A 25,346-nucleotide genomic window follows, 5' to 3' on the forward strand; every position below is an offset into this window, starting at 1 on the left:
ATTTATTTAAGAAAGGAGACATTAACAAAACCATAGAATAAAGGGGTACAATTCTGCACAATTCCCATAACCCAATCTCCACATCCCACCCCCTCTCCTGATAGCCTTTCCATTCTCTATCTCTCTGGGAGTATGGATCCAGGGTCGTTGTGGGTTGCAGAGGGTGGAAGGTCTGGCTTCTGTAATTGCTTCCCCGCTGAACATGGACATTGACTGGTCGATCCATACTCCCAGTCTCTCTCTCTCTTTCCCTAGTAGGGTGGGGCTCTGAGGAAGTAGCGCTCCAGTACACATTGATGGGGTCCTCTGTCCAGGGAAGTCTGGTCAGCATCTGGAACCTGGTGGCTGAAAAGAGAGTTAACATACAAAGCCAAACAAATTGTTGAACAGTCATGGACCTAAAGACTGTAATAGTGCAGATGAAGTGTTGGGGGTATTCCCTGCATGCTCTTGTGTACTTCTGCTTTCATGTATATATTTTTCCCCTAGTTTATGGGCAAGGGTGAACCTATGCTCTATCTCAGGGGACCTGGACTATATGTAGGTTTGGGGACTTTATTGGGGAGTGGAACACCTGGAATGGAATTAGAGAATATTATGAAAGGAAAGGTCTCACCCGAGTGATGAAGCTGAAGGGTGATAATGTATTTTTAAGAGAAAAATAATTCTGGCTTTTCCCCTTTTACTAATGAAAAGCAATCCTATTGATTCTGTAAGTGGGAGAGTCCTTTCCATAGCAGAAATTGGGCCTATGGAATGAGTGAAGCAGAACAACAAGATTAATTAAAAGCACTTTGCTGCTGCTGTGCTGCAATTCTATTACTGCTCCTGAAACACAATGGAGAGAAGTAGTGGTTCATTTGAATTCAGAGTAAAACATATGCTTTCTGGAGCAAATTTGTGCAATAATGATACAAATATTTGCTTTCCACATTCTTAGCGAGTTTTTAAAAATAGACAATTAGGACACACAGGATAGCTCACTTAGACAGTGTGCCTGCTTTGTCACCCGGGTTCGAGCCTAACTCCTGTTGCACCAGAGGAAGCTTCTGTACTGTGGTGTCTTTCCCTTTCTTCCTCTCTCTGTCTCTGTCTTTATCTGAAAAAGTCAACTTGGAGTGATAAAGCCCTAATGACAAAAGAAAAAAATAAAAAAGAAAATAGAAAGAAAGAAAGAGGTGGTGGTGGAGGAACAGGGAAAAATTAGGTCTAAGATTTTGTCACCCCACAATGACAAAATAATGTCACAAATAATCATGAAAACAAATAATCATAGCAAACATATAGCACTTGTTATTCAGCAGACTCCATTCTAAGCATCTATATCACTAGTTCTTGTGATAATTTTATGAGGTAGAATCTATTTTATTTATTTATTTATTTTGAATACACAGAGATTTAATGATTCATGTGAATAACAGTGAAGTCTTTTTGATGGAAGAAATGTTCATATCACCAATCTATACATCTAGAAATGGAACCAAAATAATCCTGGGCTTCCTACTTCTACATATTCTTTTTTTCTTTATTTTTAATTTTTTATTATATTTATTTATTCATTAGGTAGAGACAGCCAGAAATCAAGAGGGAAGGAGGTGATAGAGAGGGAGAGAGAAAGAGAGACATCTGCAGCACTGCTTCACCACTTGCAAAGCTTTCCCCCTGCTGGTGGGGACTGGGGACTCTAACCCAGGTCCTTGTGTACTGTAACATGTGTGCTCAACCAGGTACGCCACCACTTGGTTCCCTTCACTTCATTTCTTTTTTTTAAATTTTATTTATTTTTATTTGTTTTTTATTTAAGAAAGGATTAATTAAAAAAACCATAGGGTAGGAGGGGTACAACTCCACACAATTCCCACCACCCAATCTCCATATCCCACCCCCTCCCCTGATAGCTTTCCCATTCTCTATCCCTCTGGGAGCATGGACCCAGGGTCATTGTGGGTTGCAGAAGGTAGAAGGTCTGGCTTCTGTAATTGTTTCCCCGCTGAACATGGGCGTTGACTGGTTGATCCATACTCCCAGTCTGCCTGCCTCTCTCTTTCCCTAGTAGGGTGGGTCTCTGGGGAAACAGAGCTCCAGGACATATTGGTGGGGTCTTCAGTCCAGGGAAGCCTGGCCGGCATCCTGATGACATCTGGAACCTGGTGACTGAAAAGAGAGTTATCATACGAAGCCAAACAAATTGTTGAGCAATCATGGACCCAAAGCTTGGAATAGTGGAGAGGAAGTGTTAGGGGGGTACTCACTGCAAACTCTAGTGTACTTCTTCTTTCAGGTATATATTTTGCAGTAGTTTACAGACACGTGTGAACATATGCTTTCTCTCACAGAAACTGCTGTATATCTAGCACTTGGGACTTTGTTAGAAAGTGAACCACTGGAGATGGAATTACAGTATACTATGAAACGAAAGGTCTCACCCGAGTAATGAAGCTGAAGAGTTGTCATTCCACACGTGAAGTCTCTGGACACAGTCTGAAGTGAGCATGTTAAGGTGGCAATCGTTGCGTTGGTTAGGTTGTGATCGGCAGATGCAATATTATTTGATATGGATTGGGAGAGGCATAAGTGAAAGTGGGCCCTATCCAAGGGTTCCAGGACTGGGGAAGTAGAGGCTCTATAGTGGAGATGTGAGGTTCCTGCTGTCTTAGGGTTCAAAAAGACAATCGATAGTTAATGTTATCATCACATTATTTGGTAATTGGGTTAACTTTGAAAAGTCCTTTTGTTAGGGTTTGCTGTACAGTACCCAGTTTCTTGTATATAGCTGTGCTATTGGTTGCTTCTGATCTACTTGGTCTAGGCTTTTGAGAGAGTCTGCATATCAATTACACAGCCTATATATTAAAAAGATTCAGTTTGTGTTTTGAAAAACTTCGAGACATACAATTAATTTCCCCCCTTTCGTATTAATTAACTAGTGATTTATATGACTACATTTTACTAGGAGTGTACATAGACACCATTCCCACCACCAAAAGACTGTCACCCATCCCTCCCACCCACTCCCACCCCCCACTGGCCCAGGAAGCTGCATGTCTACCCCTCACCACAGGGTTTTTACTTTGGTGCCCTGCTTACAATTTGATTAGGTCCTGCTTTTAGTTTCCCTTTCAGATCTTGTTACTCAACTTCTGTTGATGAGTGGGATCATCCCATACTCATCTTTAGCTTTCTGACTTAGCTCACTTAACATAATTCCTTCTAGCTCTGTCTAAGATGGGTCAGAGAAGGTGGGTTCATATTTCTTGATAGCAGCATAGTATTCCATTGTGTATATATACCACAGCATTCTCAGCCACTCATCTGTTGTTGGGCACCTGGGTTGCTTCCAGGTTTTAGCTATTATGATTTGTGCTGCTATGAACATAGGAGTACACACCTCTTTTTGGTTGGGTGTTATGGAGTCCTTGGGGTATAAGCCCAGGAGAGGAACTACTAGATCATATGGAAGGTCCATGTCTAGCCTTCTGAGAGTTTTCCAGACTGCTCTCCACAGAGGCTGTATCAATTTCCATTCCCACCAGCAATGTAAAAGGGTTCCTCTGTCCCCACATCCTCTCCAGCATTTGTTGCTGCTGTCCTTTTTGATGTATGCCATTCTTACAGGAGTGAGGTGGTATCTTAGTGTTGTCTTAATTTGCATTTCTCTGACAATCAGTGACCTAGAGCAGTTTTTCATATGTTTGTTAGCCTTTTGGATCTCCTCTGAGGTGAATGTTTTGTTCATATCCTCTGCCCATTTTTGGATGGGGTCATTTGCTTTTTTGGTACTAAGTTTGCTGAGCTGTTTATATATTTTGGTGATTAGTTTCTTGTCTGATGTCTGGCATGTGAAGATCTTCTCCCATTCTGTGAGGGGTCTCTTTGTTTGTTTAATAATTTCTTTGGATATGCAGAAGCTTTTCAATTTGATGTAGTCCCATTGGTTTGTTTCTGCTTTAGTCTTCCTTGCAATTGGGTTTGATTCATTAAAGATGTCCTTGAAGTATAGGTGGGAAAGTGTTTTACCAATGTTTTCCTCTAAGTATTTGATTGTTTCTGGTCTGACATCTAGGTCTTTGATCCATTTGGAGTTGATTTTTGTTTCTGGTGAGATAAAGCAGTTCAATTTCATTCTTCTGCATGTTACAACCCAGTTTTTCCAACACCATTTATTGAAGGGAGCCTCCTTTTTCCATTTAATCCTTTGGGCCCCCTTATCAAAAATTAGATGTCCATAGGTGTGGGGATTTATTTCTGGGCTTTCAATTCTGTTCCACTGGTCTGTGTGCCTATTTTTGTTCCAATACCATGCTGTTTTGATGATGATGGCTTTATAATATAGTTTAATGTCTGGGAGTGTGATGCCTCCATTTCTGTTTCTTTTCCTCAAGATGGTTTCAGCAATTGTAGGTGTTTTCAGGTTCCAGATAAATGATTGTAGTGTTTGTTCTATTCTCTTAAAGAAGCTTGGTGGAACTTTGATGGGTATTGCATTAAATTTGTATATGGCTCTGGGGAGAATGTTCATTTTGATGATATTTATTCTTCCAATCCCTGAGCATGGGATATCTTTCCATTTCTTGGTATCTGTTTCTATTACCTTGAGTAGCGACTCATAGTTTTCAGCATACAAGTCTTTAACTTCTTTGGTCAACTTTATTCCTAGGTATTTGATTGATTTTGCTGAAACAGTAAATGGGAATGATTTCTGGATGTCTTCTTCTTCAGATTTAGTGTTTGCATAAAGAAATGCCACTGATTTTTTTACATTGATTTTGTACCCTGATACCTTGCTATATTGCCTAATAACTTTCAGTAGTTTTCTGCTGGATTCTTTAGGTTTTTCTATGTATACTATCATATCATCTGTAAATAGTGAGAGCTTGACTTCTTCCCTTCCAATCTGTATTCCTTTGATTTCTTTCTCTTGCCTTATTGCTATGGCAAGAACTTCCAATACTATGTTGAAGAGTAACGGTGACAGTGGACAGCCCTGTCTAGTCCCCCATCTGAGGGGGAATGCTTTCAGCTTCTGTCCATTGGGTATAATGTTGGCTGTAGGTTTGCTATATATGGATTACACTATCTTGAGGAATTTCCCATCTATTCCCATTTCTTGTAGAGTTTTGAGCATGAATGGGTGTTGGATTTTGCCAAAGGCTTTCTATGCATCTATTGAGATAATCATGTGGTTTTTGCCTTTGCTTTTATTGATGTGGTGAATGACATTGATTGACTTATGGATGTTGAACCAGCCTTGCATTCCTGGGATGAATCCCACTTGGTCGTGATGAACAATCTTTATGATATGTTGCTGTATCCAGTTGGCCTAGATCTTGTTTAATATTTTGGCATCTATGTTCATCAGAGATATTGGTCTGTAGTTTTCCTTTTTTGTTCTTTCACTATCAGCTTTTGGTATCAGGGTGATGTTGGCTTCATAGAAGGTGGATGGGAGTATTCCTGTTTCTTCAATCTTATGGAAAAGCTTAAGAAGTATGGGTAGTAACTGTTTCCTGAAAGTTTTGTAAAATTCATTTGTGAAGCCATCTGGTCCAGGACTTTTGTTGTTGGGGAGGTTCTTAATAATGGTTTCAATTTCTTTGTCTGTGATTGGTGCATTTAGATTTTGTAGTTCTTCTTGGTTCAGTTTTGGAAGGGCATATGCTTCTAGGAATTGTTCCATTTCTTCCAGATTCTCTAGCTTGATGGCATATAGTTCTTTATAGAAGTTTCGCAGGATTCTCTGGATTTCTGTGGTGTCAGTTGTGATATCTCCTGCATCGTTTACAATTCTATTCATTTGAGTCTTCTCTCTTTTTTGTTTGGTGAGTCTGGCTAGGGGGTTGTCAATTTTGTTTAATCTTTCAAAGAACCAGTATTTGGCTTCATTGATCTTTTGTATGGTTCTTTTATTTTCGATGTTGTTTATTTCTGCTCTAACTTTAGTGATTTCTGACCTTCTGGTTGCTTTAGGGTTCCTTTGTTCCTCTTCCTCTAAGTCCTTGAGGTGTGCAGTAAGGTCGTTCATTTGAGCTTCTTCTTGGTGTTTAATATGTGATTGTATGGCTATAAGTTTCCCTCTCAGTACTGCTTTAGCTGTGTCCCAAGTATTTTGATAGGTTGTGTCTTCATTTTCATTAGTTTCCAGGAACATTTGAATTTCCTGCTTGAGTGAATCTCTGACCCAGTGGTTCTTAAGGAGTATGTTGTTTAGTTTCAAAATTCTGTGTCTTTTAATAATTTTCTGTTTGTTGTTTAATGTTAGTTTTACTCCACTCTGTGGTCTGAGAAGATACTAGGGATGATTTCTATGCTGTTGAATTTATTGATGCTGTCTTTGTGGCCTAACATGTGGTCTATCCTTGAGTATGTGTTATGTGGATTTGAAAAGGTGTCTTCCAGTTTTTTGGGGTGAAGGACTCTGAAAATGTCCAAGAGGTTAGTCTGTAAATCGCTTCATTCAATTCTCTTGTACTTTGTTGGTTTTCTGCTTTGTTGAGATGTCTAAGTGTGAGAATGGGGTATTGAAGTCTCCCACTATTATTGTATTACTATTGATGTATTTTTGAAATTCTTTCAGTGAGTGCTTGATGTATTTAGATGGTCCCTCATTGGGTGTATAGATGTTAATAATTGTTAAATCTTCTTGGCTGATTCATCCTCTAATGATTATGTAATGTCCTTGCCTATCTTTTATTACTTTATTTAATTTAAAATCTATGGTGTCTGAGATGAGAATGGCTGTTCCTGCCCTTTTTTGTGGTCCATTAGCCTGTATGATAGTTTTCCATCCTTTCACTTTAAGTCTGTGTTTATCTTGTTGTGACAGATGGGATTCTTGAAAGCAGCATATGGTTGGGTTATGTTTTCTGATCCATCCCCCCATTCTGTGCCTTTTGATGGGTGAGTTTAAGCCATTGACATTTATTGATATTATGGATTTAATGTATTGTAGTGCCATTGTTCAAAAAATTTTTTTTGTTTGCTGTGATATATTGCAAGTATTATAGTGATGTTCTTGTTTATAAGAGGTCTTTTAGAACCTCTTTCAGGGCTGGTTTGGTGATGGTCAAGAAATGCCCTTTCGCCTGCTAGGCCTTGCCTTTTGAGTCAAGAAAAGCTCCCCTTGGCATCACACTGATTATTGCTGCTCACCTATTTTGTTTTCCATGTCTTATGCCAGTTCTTTTGAAAATGCCTGTACGATATACGTTTCTGTTCACCCCACAATGGCCATTAGTTAAAAGAAAGGGGGAATTGTTGGTATGCATGAGACCCCTTCTGTTTCATTTGGTTTAAATCCCCCCTGCTTAACACTATTCTATTTACATAACCACCTCATTCTATTTACATAACCACTGTTAACAAGTTCCACCCTCCCTCCAGGGCATTTGTGGTTCAGTGATAGGATTCTCGCCTAATCTGCCCCCTCTTTGTCACATTCTGATTTTCACCAGTCACTTTTCTCTCCACCCTCTCTATGTCACATCCTGTTTCCACCTTACTTGGCAAGTATATATAAAGACAGCATTGTGAGTTTTACTTTACCTAGAGTTTAGCTTAGTTCGGCTGCATCCTGCATGAATAAAGAGATACTGCCTACAGCTCAGCCATGAGTCCCTGGTCGTCTGTTACCCACCCGTGAAGCCAGCCCGGTGAAAACAACTTAACCTGTCGAAAACAACACTGCAGCCACACTGCAGGTGGAGCTGGGTTGCCCTGTCTTTGGATGACTGTTCGTGTCGCCACCCGCAGCCACCTGAAGAGACGTGGGTCCCTGCTGCAGCCTGAGGAGACGCAAGTCACTGTCCCTCCCACCACCGCTGCCCCCCACCCACCCCTGGACACCCAAAGCTGCCCAGACACAAGTAAGTAACAGCTGCCTGACTCTCTGCAGCCACCACGTCTGCCCGCCATGGGATTTCTCCCATTTTATGAGGAGGTGTCCCAGACACTTTATTACTTTATTCTTTTCTCATGGGATAGGCTCTCTATCTCAGAGACACTTTACTTGGGGCTACACCATGGGTTCTCTTGGCTATGTTTGCAGCTTTTGGGATATATATAAGGTGCCCTGCCAAAAGGTTAAGAGACCTTGAGGCTGAGATACAAGAGGTAAAGGAGATGGTCTCGGTGCTTAACCACCCTAATCCCTCTGTTTTGCCCCAAGAGTTCTGTTTCACCAGACACGTGTTTGGTTTCTCTGGCAGCCACTTCTCCAGTGGCTTGCACTTCCGTGACTCTTCCCCCCGCTTATACCTCATCATCAAGAGACCTTGAGGCTGAGATACAAGAGTTAAAGGAGACTGTCTCGGCGCTTAACCACCCTAACCCCCCCTCCATTTTGCCCCAAGAGTTCTCTTTCAGCAGACACGTGTTTGGTTTTTCTGGCAGCCGCTTCTCCAGCAACTTCCACTTCCATGACTCCTTTCCCCACTGATACCTCGTCATCAAACCAAGACCACAGCTTCCCGGTAAATGTGGCCCCCAATAAACAAAACCTTCAAGTGTGGCATCCATACTCCTCCAAAGAACTCATAGAACTCAGGCATACAGTGAAGGAGGACAGATTCATGCCCCATGCACCAAGTCCATTTTTCAAGGCTTTTTCCAGCACCTTAATATGCCCCAAGATTGGAGGGACTTAGCTCTTGCTGTGCTCCAAGACCCCCTCTACCTGCAATGGGAGGCATGATTTCATGATGAATGCTCAAAACAATCCCAGAAAAATAGTCACAAACAGCTAGAATGGAATTTTGATGCACTGTTTGTAGGAGGAGAGATTGAAACTGGAATTCAGCAAGCAGAAGCCAAGTTTCCAGTCAGTTATTTTGAACAGGTACGCATCTGCGCAACACAAGCATGGGAGAGGTTAACCCCATCCATAGGAGATGCCTCAGTCCACATTAACTCCCTTCACCAAGAAACTGATGAATCCCTAGCTAACTTCATTGCCAGGGTGCGGTCGACCTTAGAGAGAAAGATTTATAATCCTGAAGTCCATTCTCTCCTCTTGTGTTCTATTGTCTGGGATGGCATGATTCCGGAATTCCATCAGGCATGCCTCAGTCTTAAACACCAACACCCAGATAATTGGATTTTAGTGACACAGGAACTTAGACCAGGCTCTTATGGGGCACCCGTTATGACACAGACTTATGCAGTTACCCCACATAATAAAAGCGGGACCTGCTTTCAGTGCAGTTGCCAAGGGCATTGGCGTAACCAATGTCCAGATAAGCCTAAACCCTGCCTCCAGTCAGGACAACCACACCTCCAGTCAGGGCAACCCCGCCTTCAGTCAGGGAGCCAGAGGCCACAAACACCTTGTCCAAAATGTCAGAAAGGTTTTCATTGGAGGAGAGATTGTTGGTCCAAGTTTCATAAAGATGGCACGTCCCTAAATGGTACAAATTCAGGGCCTGAGATTTTGTGGAGCACTCCTGTTTTAGATCGATGTTACCCAACTATGACAGTAAGGATTGGCAATATTCCTTTTAAATGTTTGATTGACATGGGAGCAGAAAAGATGATTTGGGGCAAGCAGAGGTTCCCCAGAATTTGGAACTCCTCCCAGGACTGCGTTTACATGGAGTTGGAGGGTTGACCCAAACCTTTCTCACACGAGATTTGCTCATGTGGGAAGACCCTGAAGGGACTACCGGACACTTCCGCCCTTTGGTAGCTGATATTAGCACAAACCTACTGGGCAGGGATCTTCAGGAATGTCTTGATGTTAGGATATCCACAGATGCCTCTGCAGAACGTAACACCCGCTCCTGCGAGACTAGATCTAATCAGCACCCCCAATACTAACTGCCACTGTTCATAACCAAGCTCCCTGCTTACACTGGCTTTCCAATGAGCCTGTCTGGGTGGAACAGTGGCCTTTGCCTAGGGATAAGATAGATATTTTAAAAGAGCTCGTCTGAGAGCAGTTGTCCTTGGGACACATTTGTAATTCCCGAAGCACGTGGAATACTCCTGTCTTTGTGATTAAAAAGTGCTCCGGAAAATGGCACCTCCTCCAAGATCTCTGTGTGGTAAATAAATCCATGCAGGTTTGGGCCTCCCCCCAAAGGGATTTGCCTCTTTCTTCTGCAATTCCCATGGGAATTCCAATCATAGCTATTGATATACAAGATTGTTTTTTCTCTATTCCCTTGCATCCGCAAGATTGTAAATGTTTTGTCTTCTCTGTTCCTTCTATTAATAACTCCAGCCCTGCCGATTGATTTGAATGGGTGGTACTACCCCAGGGCATGGCCAATAGTCCTACAATTTATCAAGAGGCTGTTAAATCTGCCCTTTTCCCATATATTCATAAGGGCCTTAAGGTTTTTCATTACATGGATGCTGTCTTATTATGGGGAGAATTAAATACAGATCTCTGTGCCCTACATGATTTTCTCATTCCTGCCTAAAAGAAAAGTGGCCTTTTTGTAGCTCCTGAGAAGATACAGCTAATTCCTCCAATATCTTTCTTAGGTTCAGAGATTTCTCTAATGCAAATTCATCCATTAAAACCTAGTGTTACTTTTCCTTCTAACCTTACTCTTGTTTCTTTACAAAGTTTTCTTGGAAATTTAAATTGGCTTATTCAGTATCTTTATCTGACTAGTAGCTGCCTCCAACCACTGTTTGACCTGTTAAAAGGAGACAAACAACCCTCCTCAAAACGTATGTTAACTCCTGAGGTCTCCTTGGCACTGGAAAGGGTTAACCAGGCCCTCCAGGACATGCACCTTGTTCGATTCTCCCCCTCCTCTCCAGTGAACCTTCTAATCTTTAACTCCACCCCCACAGCAGTGGGGGCACCGTGTCAGAACCATGGGGTTCTCAAGTGGCTTCACACACCAGTAGGCGGAGCTCTAAGATTTCTCACTGAGATAGATGCATTAGCATTCATGGTTAGCCAAGGAAGAAACAGGTCTGTGAAGGTCTTAGGGAAAGAACTGGATTAAATTATTCTTCCTTTTTCTCTCACAGATAGAGAGACGACCAGGGACTCATGGCTGAGCTGAGAATGCAGTTCAATCTTTATTCACCAGTGGGAATGCAGTCCAACAACCTAATCACTACAAAATTCTGTCCTGTATCTCTCCTCTATGGTGGAAGAGTCAGGAACAAAGGAAATATGTATGATAGGGGACGGGGAGAAGGAAAATGCCCCGAACCAGCGAGGACTAAACCAAATGTCCTGGAGGCAGGCGGCGAAGACCAAACCAATGTCCCAGAGGCAGGGGGGGTGCCCAGCCAACAGAGTACATGCAAACAGAATACACCACAAGCAACACAAGCGAACCCAATGTGATGATAGAAACAGAAGCTCTCACAAGCAGAATCCAGAAGCATACCAACAGACCTTCTTCATCTCATCATCTGTGGAGCATGAAGGATTCATAGGATTCATGTTAAGTGAGGTACACCAGAAATAGAAAGGTGAATATGGGATGATCCAAGTCATAGACAGGTGTTGAAAAATGAGAACAGAAGGGAAAACACAAGGCAGAACTTGGACTGCATTTGGTAGCCTTGTAATATAATTTGAGATCCCAAAGTATGATGACTCTAGCTTTGGCCTTTCTTCTCCAGGCTGTTTTGGTGATCTTAAGTGTTTTCTGGCTCCAGAGAAACCTTTCTGCTGTTGTCCTATTCCATGAAAGAAATCTGTTAGGTTCTTTTTAGGGACTGTAGATGACTAGGCAGGATGGTCTCTTTGATGATCTTCCTACCCAAGAGCATGATAGGCCTTTTCTCAGTCTTGTATCTCTTTCTATTTCCTTGCATGATCTATGACTCATAATTTTCAGTGTACAAGTTTTTCTAGCTTTTTGGCTATTTCTGGAGCTACAGGAAAAAGGCTCTATTTCCAGAATGCTTCTCCTTCTAGTTTAGTGTTTACAGAGAGGAATGCCACTGACTGTAGTGTAGTGATATTGTAGCCACACCACTCTTTTGTTTAATGACACCCAGGAATATTCGGCTAGATTCTTTAGAACTTTCTAGTAATGCTATCATATACTCTGCAGATAGGGTGAATTTAAGTCCTCTCTTCCAATATGTTTCCTTTTAATTTCTTTCGATTGCCTAGTTGCTATGCCTAGGACTATCAATTCTGTGCTGAACAGCAAAGGTGATATTGTGCAGTCATGTCTTCTGCCTGATTGAAATGAGAAACTTTTAAATTTCTCCCCATTGAGCATGATGTAGACTGGAGATTAGGTGCTAAAACGACACACAAGCCAGTGGAATGCAATTGAGAGCTCAGAAATGCCCCCACCTCCACCGCTCAACTAATTTTTCACCACGATGACCCAAAACATCAAATGGAGAAAGAAGAATCTCTTCACCAAATACGGTTGTGAAAATTGAGTGGTAAAGTGCAGACAATGTAACTGGACCATCCTTTATCACCAGGCACCAAAATTGAATTCAAATGGATCTAATTCACGGAATATAGATGAAAAACTATCAAATACATTGGAAGAAATATTGGAGGAACATTTCTCAATGAATGCTTCACACACATCTTTGAAGGTTTAAGTCATTCAGCAAAAGAAATAAAGATAAGTCAACCAATGGCACTACAACTAATTGCAAAGCTACTGCACAGCTAAGAGAACAGTATCAATACAGAAAAAACACTCCAGAGAGCAGGAGAAGATTTATATAGTACATATATCAGATAAAGGGCTAATAGCCAAAATATATAAAGAGCTCACTAAGCTCAGCACACACACACACACACACACACACACACACACACACACACACACACACACACAGAGCCATACAAGCACACTACCTTCTAAACAACTCTATTAAATATGGAGGGAGAACATGGACAGAATATTCACCAATAAGAGATCCAGAAGGCAAAGATATGTATGAAAATATATTCAATGTCACTGATTGTCAAAGAATGCAGATAATAACAACTACAACAAAGCAAGTTCATTTACAAAGTTTATTTCTAGGATTGATGAATATCTCATATTGGGGAAGATACAGTATTATACAGTCACTCAAACAATAGTAGGAATGAAGTTCTGGAACCATTGTTGAAAAGGACAGAAAAAACCTACCAGGTAACATAGTGTCCTACAAGTTTTATTCCATAAGCATGGTTATGATCTCACAATGTTAACAAGTTGGATAGACTGGAGAAAGGTCAATGTAAAAGTTCTTAATACATCATCACAATTCTACTTCACTAACACTATGTATGGGGCTGGCTGTCTTGATGACAAGTCCCTATATTCAGAGATCTGTAAGAGGGTGTGAAACACTCTCAAGAAAAATCTAAGGAGAAGACTTCCTTTTTTTGTTTGTTTTTTTCCCAAAAGGAGATTTTAGAAAGCATTCTCTGGTATTGTTTTTGATCATCAATCAAGGACAGATGACTGGATAACAAGAGGAGATAAACCGTGTGATACTCTCTAAGCCCTGTCTATTACAGAGGCCACATACACAAAGGGTAAAGCAACAGATGGTCCAGTGAAAAAAGACAAAGCAGCTGACAAGGGCCAAGATTGTGTAGGCGGCCTCGGTTTCACTGGAGGGTCGTGGACAGAGGCAGTGGCTGTTGACGTGCTGCACTTTCGGTGCATGAAGAGGAGCCTGACCATGTACACACTGGCCCAGAGATCATAAGGAACACACACAGGATATAGTCAACAAACATGGACCCTTGAATTGCAGCTGCCTGCAACTTTTCAGGGTCTGCTCCTATGCAGTACTTAAGATTATATACCTGTCAGAGTCTAGTGACATTGTAGGGGGCCCTAATACTTAGTGCCATCTGGATGTACATCAGCAAGTTTGCTGTCCAGAACAAAGTAATGGCAGGGAAAATGAATGAGGAGATTTTGGGTTAAGCCATGCCAATCTGGAGTTGCTGGGAGCAACTTTTGATGGCTTGGAACAGACTCAGGAAAGATGTGCAACAGAGGGAAACACCACAACACACCCAGTGTGAATAAGTCACTGCCTTATAGTCAATGTCTCACATAAAATTTCTAATTCCAAAGAAAAACACAATTACTGGAATCCCACTCAAAGAAATCGTCATAAAATTAGCTACAGTTAAATGGATGATGATCAGATCTATCGACTTCTTTGCATGGGGCTGAAATAAGAAGGTGTTGATGTATAGCAGGAGGAGCATGGTGTTCGCAACAAAGCCAATCCCAAACTGGCAGAAAAAAAAATTCTCTACAATGCTGTCAAAGGAAGAGCAGGTTTTGATAATGTATTTAATTTCTTTGGAGAGAGGCATATGCAAAACAATGAGAGGCATAGGGAGGTAGTTTGAAATTTTTTATTTTTGTAAATTTTGAAATGATTAAGTGTAGTAAAATCTAGGGATGAATGACCTTAGGGATCAGTACACACCCATGAATAAAATAAACTCATATTGTTGTTAAGTCACAAAGGACTGTATACAAGGGAACTTTATATATAGTTTAAGATTTTACCATATGAGCAGTTGATTCTTCACGTGAAGTCTTGCCATAGCTGTAATCATTCACTTGTGAAGAAAGAACTTGTAGCAAGTTAGAAGTTTACTAGATTGATACTTCAATGATGAGAATTGGCTTAAATATCTTTTTATTTATTTACTTAAGAAAGGAGACATTAACAAAACCGTAGGATAGGAAGGGTACAACTCCACACAATTCCCTCCACTCAATCTCCATATTCCATCCCCTCCCCTGATAGCTTTCCCATTCTCTACCCCTCTGGGAGTATGGACCCAGGTTCGTTGTGGGTTGCAGAAGGTGGAAGGTCTGGCTTCTGTTATTGCTTCCCCACTGAACATGGGCGTTGACTGGTTGATCCATACTCCCAATGTGCCTCTCTTTTTTCCTAGTAGGGTGGGTCTCTGGAGAAGTGGAGCTCCAGGATACATTAGTGGGGTCATCAACCCAAGTAAGTCTGGTGGGCATCATGCTGGCATCCAGAACCTGGTGTCTGAAAAGAGAGTTAACATACAAAGCAAAACAAATTGTTAAAGAATCATGGACCTAAAGGTTGGAATAGTGCAGATGAAGTGTTTTTTTTTGGGGGTGGACATACTCTGCAGGTTCTTGTGTGCTTCTCCTTTCAGGTATGTTTTTCCCTGGTTTATGAATATGTGTAAACATATGCTCTATCTCAGGGGACCTGGTCTAGATATAGGTTTGGGGACTTTATTGGGGAGTGGACCACCTTGAATGGAATTAGAGAATACTATGAAAGGAAAGGTCTCACCCGAGTAATGAAGCTGAAGGGTTGTCATTCCACACCTGAAGTCTCTGGACACAGTCTGAAGTGAAGCATGCTGGGGTGGCACTCGTTGCATTGATTAGGTTGTGATCGAACAATGCAATATTATTTGATATGAATTGAGAGAAGCATGCAGGAAAGTGGGCCCCGCCCTAAGGCTCCAGGACTGGGGGAAATATAGGCTCTATAATGGAAATGTGAGGTTCCTGCTGTCTTAGGGTTCAAGAAGACAATGGATTGTTTTTGTTATCATCACACTGTTTGGTAATTGGGTTAACTTTGAAAAGCCCCTTTGTTAGAGTTTGCTGTATAATACCAAGCATCTTGTATATAGCTGTGCCACTGGTTGCTTCTGTTCTCCCTGGTCTAGGCTTTAGAGAGAGTCAACATATCAAAGACTCAGCCTTTGTATTAAAAAGACTCAGTCTGTGTTTTAAAATGTTCTAGACATATGATTAATTTTCCCCTCTTGTAATAATTGAATAGTGGTTTATATGACTACACTTTAATAGGAGTAACATAAATGCCATTACCACCTCCAAAAGACTGTGTCCCATCCCATCCCTCCCTGCTGCCCCCCTTCTGCCACCCCAGGAAGCTGAATGTCCACACTACCCCTCACCACAAGGTTTTTACTTTGGTTCCCTACTCTCAATTTAATCAGATCCTGTTTCAGTTTTCCTTTCTGTTCTTCTTTCTCAACTTCTGTTGATGAGTGGGATCATCCCATACTCATCTTTGTCTTTCTGACTTAGCTCACTTAACATAATTCCTTCGAGCTCCATCCAAGATGGATCAGATAAGGTGGGTTCATTGTTTTTAATAGCTGCATATTATTCCATTGTGTATATGTACCAAAGCTTTCTCAGCCACTCATCTTTTGTTGGGAACCTGGGTTCCTTCCAGGTTTTAGCTATTATGAATTGTGCTGCTATGAACATAGGTGTACACATATATTTTTGATTGGGCATTACGGAATCCTTGGGGTATAACCCCAGGAGAGGAATTACTGGGTCATATGGAAGTTCTCCAGATTGCTCTCCACAGAGGCTGGACTAATTTACATTCCCACCAGCAGTGCAGAAGGGTTCCTCTGTCTCCACAGCCTCTCCAACATTTGTTGCTGCTGTCCTTTTGGATGTATGCCATTCTCACAGGAGTGAGGTGGTATCTCAATGTTGTCTTTATTTGCATTTCTCATTTGACAATCAGTGACCTGGAGCAGTTTTCCATATATTTTGTTAGCCTTTGGGATCTCCTCTGAAGTGAATGTCTTCTTCATATCCTCTGCACATTTTTGGATGGGGTCATTTGCCTTTTTGGTGCTAAGTTAGCTGATCTCTTTGTATATTTTGGTGATTAATCTCTTGTCTGATGTATGGCATGTGAAAATCTTCTCCCATTCTGTGAGGGGTCTCTTTGTTTGTGTGATAGATTCTTTGGCTGTGCAGAAACTTTTCAATTTGATGTAATCCCATTGGTTTGTTTCTGCTTTAGTCTTCCTTGCAATTGGGTTTTGTTTCATCAAAGATGCCCTTGAGGTGTAGGTGGGAAAGTGTTCCACCAATGTTTTCCTCTAGGTATTAGATAGTTTCCAGTCTAACATCCAGGTCCTTGATCCATTTGGAGTTGATTTTTGTTTCTGATGAGATAAGGTGGTTCAATTTCATTCTTCTGCATGTTACAACCCAGTTTTCCCAGCACCATTTATTGAAGAGAGCCTCCTTCTTGCATTTAATACTTTGGACTCCCTTAATAAAGATTATATGTCCATAGGTGTGTGGGTTTAGATCTGGGCTTTCAATTCTGTTGCACTGGTCTGCGTGCATATTTTTGTTCCAGTACCAGTGGGATGTGGGTGATGTCAATTTGTCACAGAGCATTGGCATTCACGCCATGGTGGTTGACCCCAGGGATTTGGATCCTGGGTGTTCTGATAAGGGAGCACAGGAGAAGTTTTGGAGAATATGTTTAATGTCTTTGGAGAGAGGCATATGTAAAACACTGAGAGGCATTGGGGGGTAGTTTGAAAATTTTTATTTTTGTAAATTTTGAAGAGATTAGGTGTAGAAAAAACTAGGAATGAGTGACCTTAGGGGTCACTACACCCATGAGTAAAATATACTCCTATTGTTGGTAAGTCAATTACGGACTGTATACTACGAACTTTTTATATAGTTTAAAATCTTACCATATGAACAGTTGATTCTTCATGTGAAGGTTTGTCAGAGCTGTAATCATTCACTTGTGAAGAAAGAACTTGTACCAAGTTAAAAGTTTACTAGATTAATAACTCAATGATTAGAATGGGCTTAAATATCTTTATATGATTTTGGCAATTTAATAAAGTGACTATCATCTCTTTAGTATGATTTAATTTTACTTTAAACAAACTCAAGTTACTTAGAGTGTTAACACACATTGGTGACAATGTTTCTCAATACATTTATAGTGCCAGACAAATGCCAAATTTATTGTGGATTAATTTCTACAAAAACAGTTTCCGGGGCATTTTGGGGGCCCTGTAAAATGCCTCGGAATTATTCAGCTAATATAGATAATTTGTATTTTAATTTTGAGATGAAGAATTGTCACTTTAAATACTTAGACTTTTACATTAAATAATAAGCTGCCTTAGCAAATTAATTTTACTTTTACATAAGAACTGTGTTGGGGGACCATGCGGTGGCACACCTGGTTAAGCACACACACTACAGTGTGCAAGGACCCAGGTTCAAGCCCCTGGTCCCCACCTGCAGGGGGAAAGCTTCATGAGTGGTAAAGCCGGGCTGCAGGTGTCTCTCTGTCTCTCTCCATCTCTATCTTCCTTTCCCCTCAATTTCTCTCTGTCTCTATCCAATAAAAAATTAAAAAATAAAAGAAAAAAATACAACTGTGTTGGAAACCTTTTTTCCTTTTCTATTTAAGTTTTTATGATAAGAATGTAGCTTTAAAGTTACTTACACTTTTAACCTTAAAATTAATGTTTCTCAGGCCACAAAACCAAACTTAAAATATACATATAAACATATAAACATGTAGTCTTTAACATACAAGAGGAGAAAAACTTTTATGATCATGCCATACACTATCTTAGCTGAGCCATTTCACAGTTTTTAAGACAAGATACTTTACTTTTATACCAAGACTTCTTTTTTAGAAGAAAAAAATCAGTCCAGGAAGCCAGCACTCTAAAGTGGAAAGTTAAAATGACCAAGAGCCTGTCTCATGGGTGGGGGAGTAATAGGAACCCACACAAACTGACACAGACACAGAGTTTTACAGAGACAACACTAAGAGATAGAGAAAAATTTTAGTTGAGAGATCTCAGGATGATGTATTGAAGGTGGTCTCTTTGCGCTGAGATATTTATAGTCTTGTTAAAAGAACCCCCAGTTTTTGAACGCTGAGAAAACAGCTGTTGTTTTAAAATGTCAGTTTCTCCCTGGCTTGCAGAGCACTTCCTCTGGCCCCACCTGCCCAAAGAGGGGGCGTGACTAGGGGAGTAGTTGGAGGAGGTCCCAGGCAGGAGGTGGTACTTGTCAATCTCTGATTTGGGGGTGGGGATGAGAACAGAAGTTCCTCTGCTTTCTGATATCATTGGCTGCAAGGGAGTGCGGCCATGATAAAAGAAAAAAATTTTCAGGAATTGCCTGAGTTGAGTCAATTTAGATTTTTTTCAGAAGTTCTGTAAGGAGTAAAGCATTAAATTACCAGCAAAAGTGTCTACTGGTTTGTTTTTAACAGCCCTCAAATCCTGAAGGAGTGTCTCCTTGACTAAGGCCTGGGTAGTTGTTCATTAACTAATTATTTTTAAAGACCAGCAGCTGGAGTGGCAGTGAGAGATAATATCTTGCTGTCTCAGTACCTGATTAATCTTTTTTAGGGCTTAACAGATGGCCCTTTAAGAGCGGACAGTTCTTTTTTTCCCTTAGGCAGTACGCTGGCTGTGTGGTTTTTAACAAGTTTTTTCTAGTTTTTTCTAGTTTTTTCAAGTTTTTTTTGGGGTGTGTTTAAATCTTGTGCCATGCCGTGAAGGATGGACTTTGTTTACAGGGCATGGATTTTAAGCATGTAGGCTATGCTTAGTGCAGGCTACAGGGGAAAAAGTTTTAATGTCTGGCTGAGCAAGACATTTTGGAGGGATTAAGTTAAATGGGACTCAAGGAAGCTCTCCTGCCCTGAAGGCACCAGGGAAACACGGGGTGGGGGGGGGGTTACGGGGGGTTATTAGGGTTCTGGACCAGGTCCACGGGGTGTGAACTCTGTCCTCTCTTACCACCTAGCAGAAGGGTGCCATACCTGTGGCCTCTGTCAATTGGGGGCAACATTGACAGGGTATGTCCACACATATCATGCTCTGGAGGAAAGGACCTGACCTGGAGCATCAGATGTATTTTGTGTCCCTTAGTGGTGCAGAGGGGGCAGCCAGGGGAAGGCCTGCCAAAAGTGGAGAATCAGGAGTGGCAGGGGGGATCAGGCAGAATGACTGCCTACAGAGGAGCAGCTGGATGGGAAGCAGAGGGTTTGGGGAGGGTCAGAATTGGGGCAGGTGGTTCTGGGTAAGGTGGCAGAGTTGGCTGAGGGGAAGGCAGTGGGGGAACAGGCTCCGGAGGTTTCACATTCTCTGGAGGGCATGCCTGGGATAAAAGAGAGATCTGCTCTTTTAAATCCTGAATAGCAGCCTCTAGGGGGCTAGGATCAGAGTCACACTCAGAGCCAGCTGAGAGAGAGAGACAGACAGACAGACAGACAGACAGAGTGTAAAGTTTCTGCACAGCTAAGAGAACAGTACCAAAACAGAAAAGCCACTCCAGAGAGTGGGAGAAGATTTATATAGGACATTCATCAGATAAAGGGGTAATAGCCAAAATATATAAAGAGCTCACCAAACTCAGCACACACACACACACACACACACACACACACACACACACACACACACACACACATACACAAACAGGCACTCTCCCTTACAAACAACTCTATTAGAAATGAACAGAGGACAAGGATAGAATATTCACCAATAAGAAATCCAGAAGGCAAAGAGATATTTGAAAAAATATTCAATATCACAGATTATCAAAAAATGCAAATAATAACAACTACAACACAGCAAGTTTATTTATTAAGTCTATTTCCAGGATTGATGAATAGCTCATATTGTGGAAGAGACATTATTACACAGTCACTCAAACAATAGTAGGAATGAAGTTCTGGAACCATTGTTGAAAAGGAGAGAAAAAGCCCACCAGGTACCATAGTGTCCTACAAATTTTATTCCATAAGCCTGGTTATGATCTCACGTTAACAAGTTGGACAGATTGGAGAATGGTCAATGTAAAAGCTATTAATACATCATCAGAATTCTACCTCACTAACACTAGGTATGAGGCTGGCTGTCTGCATCACATGTCCCTATATTCAGAGATCTGTGTGAGGGTGTTCAACACTCTCAAGAAAAATCTAAGGAGAAGATTTCCCATTTTTGTTTGTTTTTTTCCCAATGGTACATTTTAGAAAGGACTCTCTGGTATTGTTTTTGATCATCAAGCAAGGACAGATGACTGGATAACAAGAGGATATAAACAGTGTGATGTTCTCTAAGCCCTGTCTATCACGGAGGTGATATACATAGAGGATAAAGCAACAGCTGGTCCAGTAACAAAAGACAAAGCAGCTCACAAGGGCCAAGATTGTGTGGGTGGCCTTGGTTTCATGGGAGGGTCTTGGACAGAGGCTGGTGCTATGGACATGCTGCACTGTCTTTCGGTGCATGAAGAGAAGCCTGACCATGTACACACTGGCGGAGATCATGAGAAACACACACAGGAAATCGCCTATAAACATGGACCCTTGAATTGCAGCTTCCTCCAAGTTGTCAGGCTGGATTCCTATGCAATACTTGAGATTATAGACCTGTCCAAGGTTAGTGATATTGTAGGGGGCCCTAATAATTATTGCCACCTGGATATAAATCAGCAGGTTTATTATCCAGAAAAAGAAGAAGGCAGGGAAAATGAATGAGGAAATTCTGGGTTTGAGCCATGCCAATCTGGAGTTGCTGGGTGCAATTTTGATGGCTTGGAACAGACTCAGGAAAGATGTGCAACAGAGGGAAACACCACGACATACCCGGTGAGAATAAATCACTGCCTTACAGCCAATATCTCCCATAAAATTTCTAATTCCAAAGAAAAACAAAATTTCTGGAATCCCACTCAAAGTAACCGACATAAAATTAGCTACAGTTAAGTGGATGATGATCAGATCTATCGATTTTTTTGCATGGGGCTGAAATATGAAGGTGTTGATGTATAGCACAAGGAGCATGATGTTTGCAACAAATCCAATCCCAAACTGGCAGAAAAAAAAAATCCTACAATGCTGTCCTTCAGGAATATCACCATTTTGTGTACTTGCATTCAATATTAGAACATAAATATTTATAAGCTTAGTAGAAATGGCAGGACTCTATGAAACTGTACCAGATGATGACTCACTTTAGTATAATGTCCAAAAATCAACACTTTTGTCTTTCATAAATTGCCCTAGCCCCAGAGTCAGCATCTAAGATGGCTATATGAAGGTGAGTCTAATGTACATGTGCTCAGGAAATCTCTTCAGATTCCAATATTCTTGCAAATCAAAGAGACTGTAGCCAACTACAAGATCTGTAGAGAAGAAGATGCAAAAGAAAACACAGAGGAAACTTGCAGTCACATGTGAAGCGCAGAGGAATACCTAAGAATATTGAATAAGACAAAGCCATGTTGTGAGTTGTTAGTTGATTGTCTATCCACCCCACTCCAGGCCCTGTAACATGCTGACTCAAAGAAGAAGACAGTTTTCAGGAGCTTGCCTTAAAGAGATCAGCTTCATTGCTCCCCCACAGGGAGCTTGCCTGGCTGCATTCCAGAGGTATACTGCACCTCATATTCCAACATGAAAACGTTTTCTGGGAACTTTCTTTTAAAAAATTTATTATTATTTTTTTATTTTTATTTATTTTTTGTTTTTATATTTATTTTCCCTTTTGTTGCCCTTGTTGTTATTTCATTGTTGTTGTAGTTATTACTGTTGTTGTAGATGTCATTGTTGTTGGATAGGACAGAGAGAAATGGAGAGAAGAGAGGAAGACAGAGAGTGGGAGAGAAAGATAGATACCTGCAGACCTGCTTTATGGCATGTGAAGAGACTCCCCTACATGTGGGGAGCCGGGACTTGAACTGGGATCCTTTCACTGGTCTTTCTGCTTTGTATGTTGTGTGCTCAACCCGCTGTGCTACCACCCGACTTCCTATTATTTTATATTTTTAATATTTATTTATTTGATAGAGTGAGCCAAAAACTGAGAACAAGGGGGAGATAGAGAGAGAAAGACAGAGAGACACTTGCAGCAATGCTTCACCACTTGTGAACCCTGGTCCTTGTACACTGTAACATATGCACTCAACCAGGAACACCACCATCTGGGAACTTTCTTAGACATATAGAATCAGAACATATCAAAGCATTTCTCAAATTAGCATTGTGCCAGAACACAGAGAAAGGATACTCCACACCCCTTTTGGGAATTGATGAAGGCTTTCCAGAGAGTGAGACCTGGCCAGTCAGCAGCTTTCTGTCCACTAAACTATTTGGGGGTGTGAATCGTGGCCAAGCAGGTCTGAAGGGTGAATTGTAATGATTTGCTTGTGGATATTTGAAGCTAGGGGAATAAAACTCTCAGGGAGTTGGACTCTCGCCTATTCGACCCTAGTCCTGTCTGCCAGTACTATATCTAGACTGACTCTTCATGTTGGTATGCTTCTAAATTCTGCTTCTAAGACCCCTTCTGTTGCATTGCTTGAGGCTGTGGTCTATTTATATAATCATTGTTTTCATTGGTTTAATCCCCACTGGTTCGAGTGCTATTTTCCTTCTCCCCACCCCCTATCCTATGTACTTCCTCTTCCTGACACTTCTACCTCAGGAGACATAAAAGACAGGGCTTTCGAATGAAGGAAGATTAGAAGAGATTAGATTGTTGAACTGCATTCCCGCTCATCAATAAAGATTGAACTGCTTTCCCAGTTTAGCCATGAGTCCCTGGTTGTCTCTCTACTGCCCGTGAAGCTAGCCCAGCCCGGCAAATGGCACCCTGAACCGGGACTGGCATGTAGCACCCAACCGATGTGGGACCTAACCCACCCATCCCCCAGATAAGTAAACTTGGCTACCCGTCCACCATGGGCTGCCTTTCTACTTATGAAGAGGTTTCCCAAAGCCTCTACTCTTTCTTCATGAGACAGTTTCTCTGTCTCTGGAACATTTTGATCTGGGCCACACTTTGGTGCCCTGAGCAGGAAATTTGGTTCCTTATGAACATAATTGTAGAGCTTGGGAGATGCATGAAGATTTCTCCTTGGACTTTCTGGAATCCCTCTCCTATGTTTCCTGAGGAGAAGGACTACATTTGCTCTGGGCCACACTTTGGTTCCTTATGACCATGATCATAGAACTTGGAAGATGCATGTAGATTTCACTTGGGACTTTCTGGACTTCCTCTCCTCTCCCATATTTCCCATGGAGAAGGACTACTCTAACTTGAAGAGCATTCTCCAGTACCCTGGTAGTCCCCAAGAATGGAGACACGTGGTTAGTTCTACCCTCCTGATTCGATTCTTTCTTCAATGGGAAGAAGTTTTTAAAAATGGGTGCCTGCAGCAATCCAGCAGGAACCATCAGAAGCAAACCTAAATGGAATTTCAAGTAGCTTTTTGGACTAGGATGTCCTCCGGAGAAATATGACACTACATCGTGAGATCTGGATAATCTGGTTCAAGGTTAAAGAAGCAAGAGCTGCCTATGGCTTTTCTTTCAATTACCCCTTGTTGTTCTCTCTGAATATCTTAAGTTTGGTGTCTGCTTTCAGTTGCATTTCATAAGAGAGTGATTTGAATGACTGAATTTTTCTATGACATTGACTTAAGAAAAAGTGCTGGATGCAGCAATGATTTCTAGAGACATCCAGAAACAATCCAAAAATTGTTTTTTCCTCTTTTGATTTTTTTTATGTCTTGGTATAAATCTGAAATGTTTAATCTTGAAGACTGTATGAGTATGGGCGGGGTAGATAGTGCAATGGTTATGCTAATGATTCTCATGCTTGAGGCTTCTAACCATGGTTCTTCTATTGAGCTTATGTTGTTTAAACAACCTTAAAAAGTTTTGTTTCACAGGTAAGTGAATTACAGCTGTCATCTTCACATGAAAAAAATTTGCTCAAATGGAACCCCTGGAAATCCATTTGGACCCCTGTTCTCTGACATTGCCCACAAGATGGCATGACTACAGTAGCCCTCTGGAACCAATGATGTGACCTGGCATGACTTGAAGAGATTCACAGACCCCAAAGCTCAATCTCTACAGAAAAGCGTAATTAACAGTAGTTGACCTTCCCCATCAAGACAGATGTGCAGCATTTCATCCCCTGACATTTCTTCCATGGTCATCTGCTTTGGATTGACACTTCTATCAGACTTACTGGTACACTTCTTGGATACTTTATACAACTTTACAGCAGCTTCCCTTTATGCTGCTGGGTTTCTCAAAGACTGACTGCAGCAGTCCATGGACTTTGCAGTGAGCAGCCTTGGGACTCTATAGGCCACGCAACCTCACCTGCAGGCCCTGTTCCCAGAGGCAGGAACCCCCCTTACTAGGTCCTTCCCACAGAGTCAGGAAATACCCTTTGAGGCATGAAATGCTCCCAGAGGCAAGAGATGCCCACAGAGGCAGGAAAAGCCCTTTGATGCATGAAACGCCCCCAGAAGCAATCGATGCCCCCCAGAGGCAAGAAAAGCCCTTTTGCCTGCTAAGCACTGCCCTTTGAGGCAGGAAATGCCACTTCAGGCCTCCCCTTGGCATCACACTGGTTCTTGCTGCTCTGTTACTTGTTCCTCCATGTCTTGTGCAAGTTCTTTAGAAAATGCCTGTATGATATTGGTTTCTGTTCACCCCACACTCCTGATACTATGGCCGTTAGTTAAAAGGAAAGGGGGAAATGTTGGAATGCTTCTAAATTCTGCTTCTAAGAC

At 41.5% G+C, this 25,346-nt stretch overlaps 1 protein-coding gene across 1 annotated transcript; it reads right to left on the minus strand.

Annotated features, from left to right (window-relative positions):
- Positions 1–20,730: 20,730 nt before the first annotated feature.
- On the minus strand, positions 20,731–21,597 carry LOC103117165 (vomeronasal type-1 receptor 4-like). The gene has a single exon (XM_007527178.1). The coding sequence runs from the start codon at positions 21,595–21,597 to the stop codon at positions 20,731–20,733; it is 867 nt and encodes a 288-aa protein (XP_007527240.1).
- Between the last annotated feature and the right edge of the window lie 3,749 nt (positions 21,598–25,346).

The sequence above is a fragment of the Erinaceus europaeus genome, chromosome 9, assembly GCF_950295315.1.
Source record: "Erinaceus europaeus chromosome 9, mEriEur2.1, whole genome shotgun sequence".
Classification (NCBI taxonomy): domain Eukaryota; kingdom Metazoa; phylum Chordata; class Mammalia; order Eulipotyphla; family Erinaceidae; genus Erinaceus; species Erinaceus europaeus.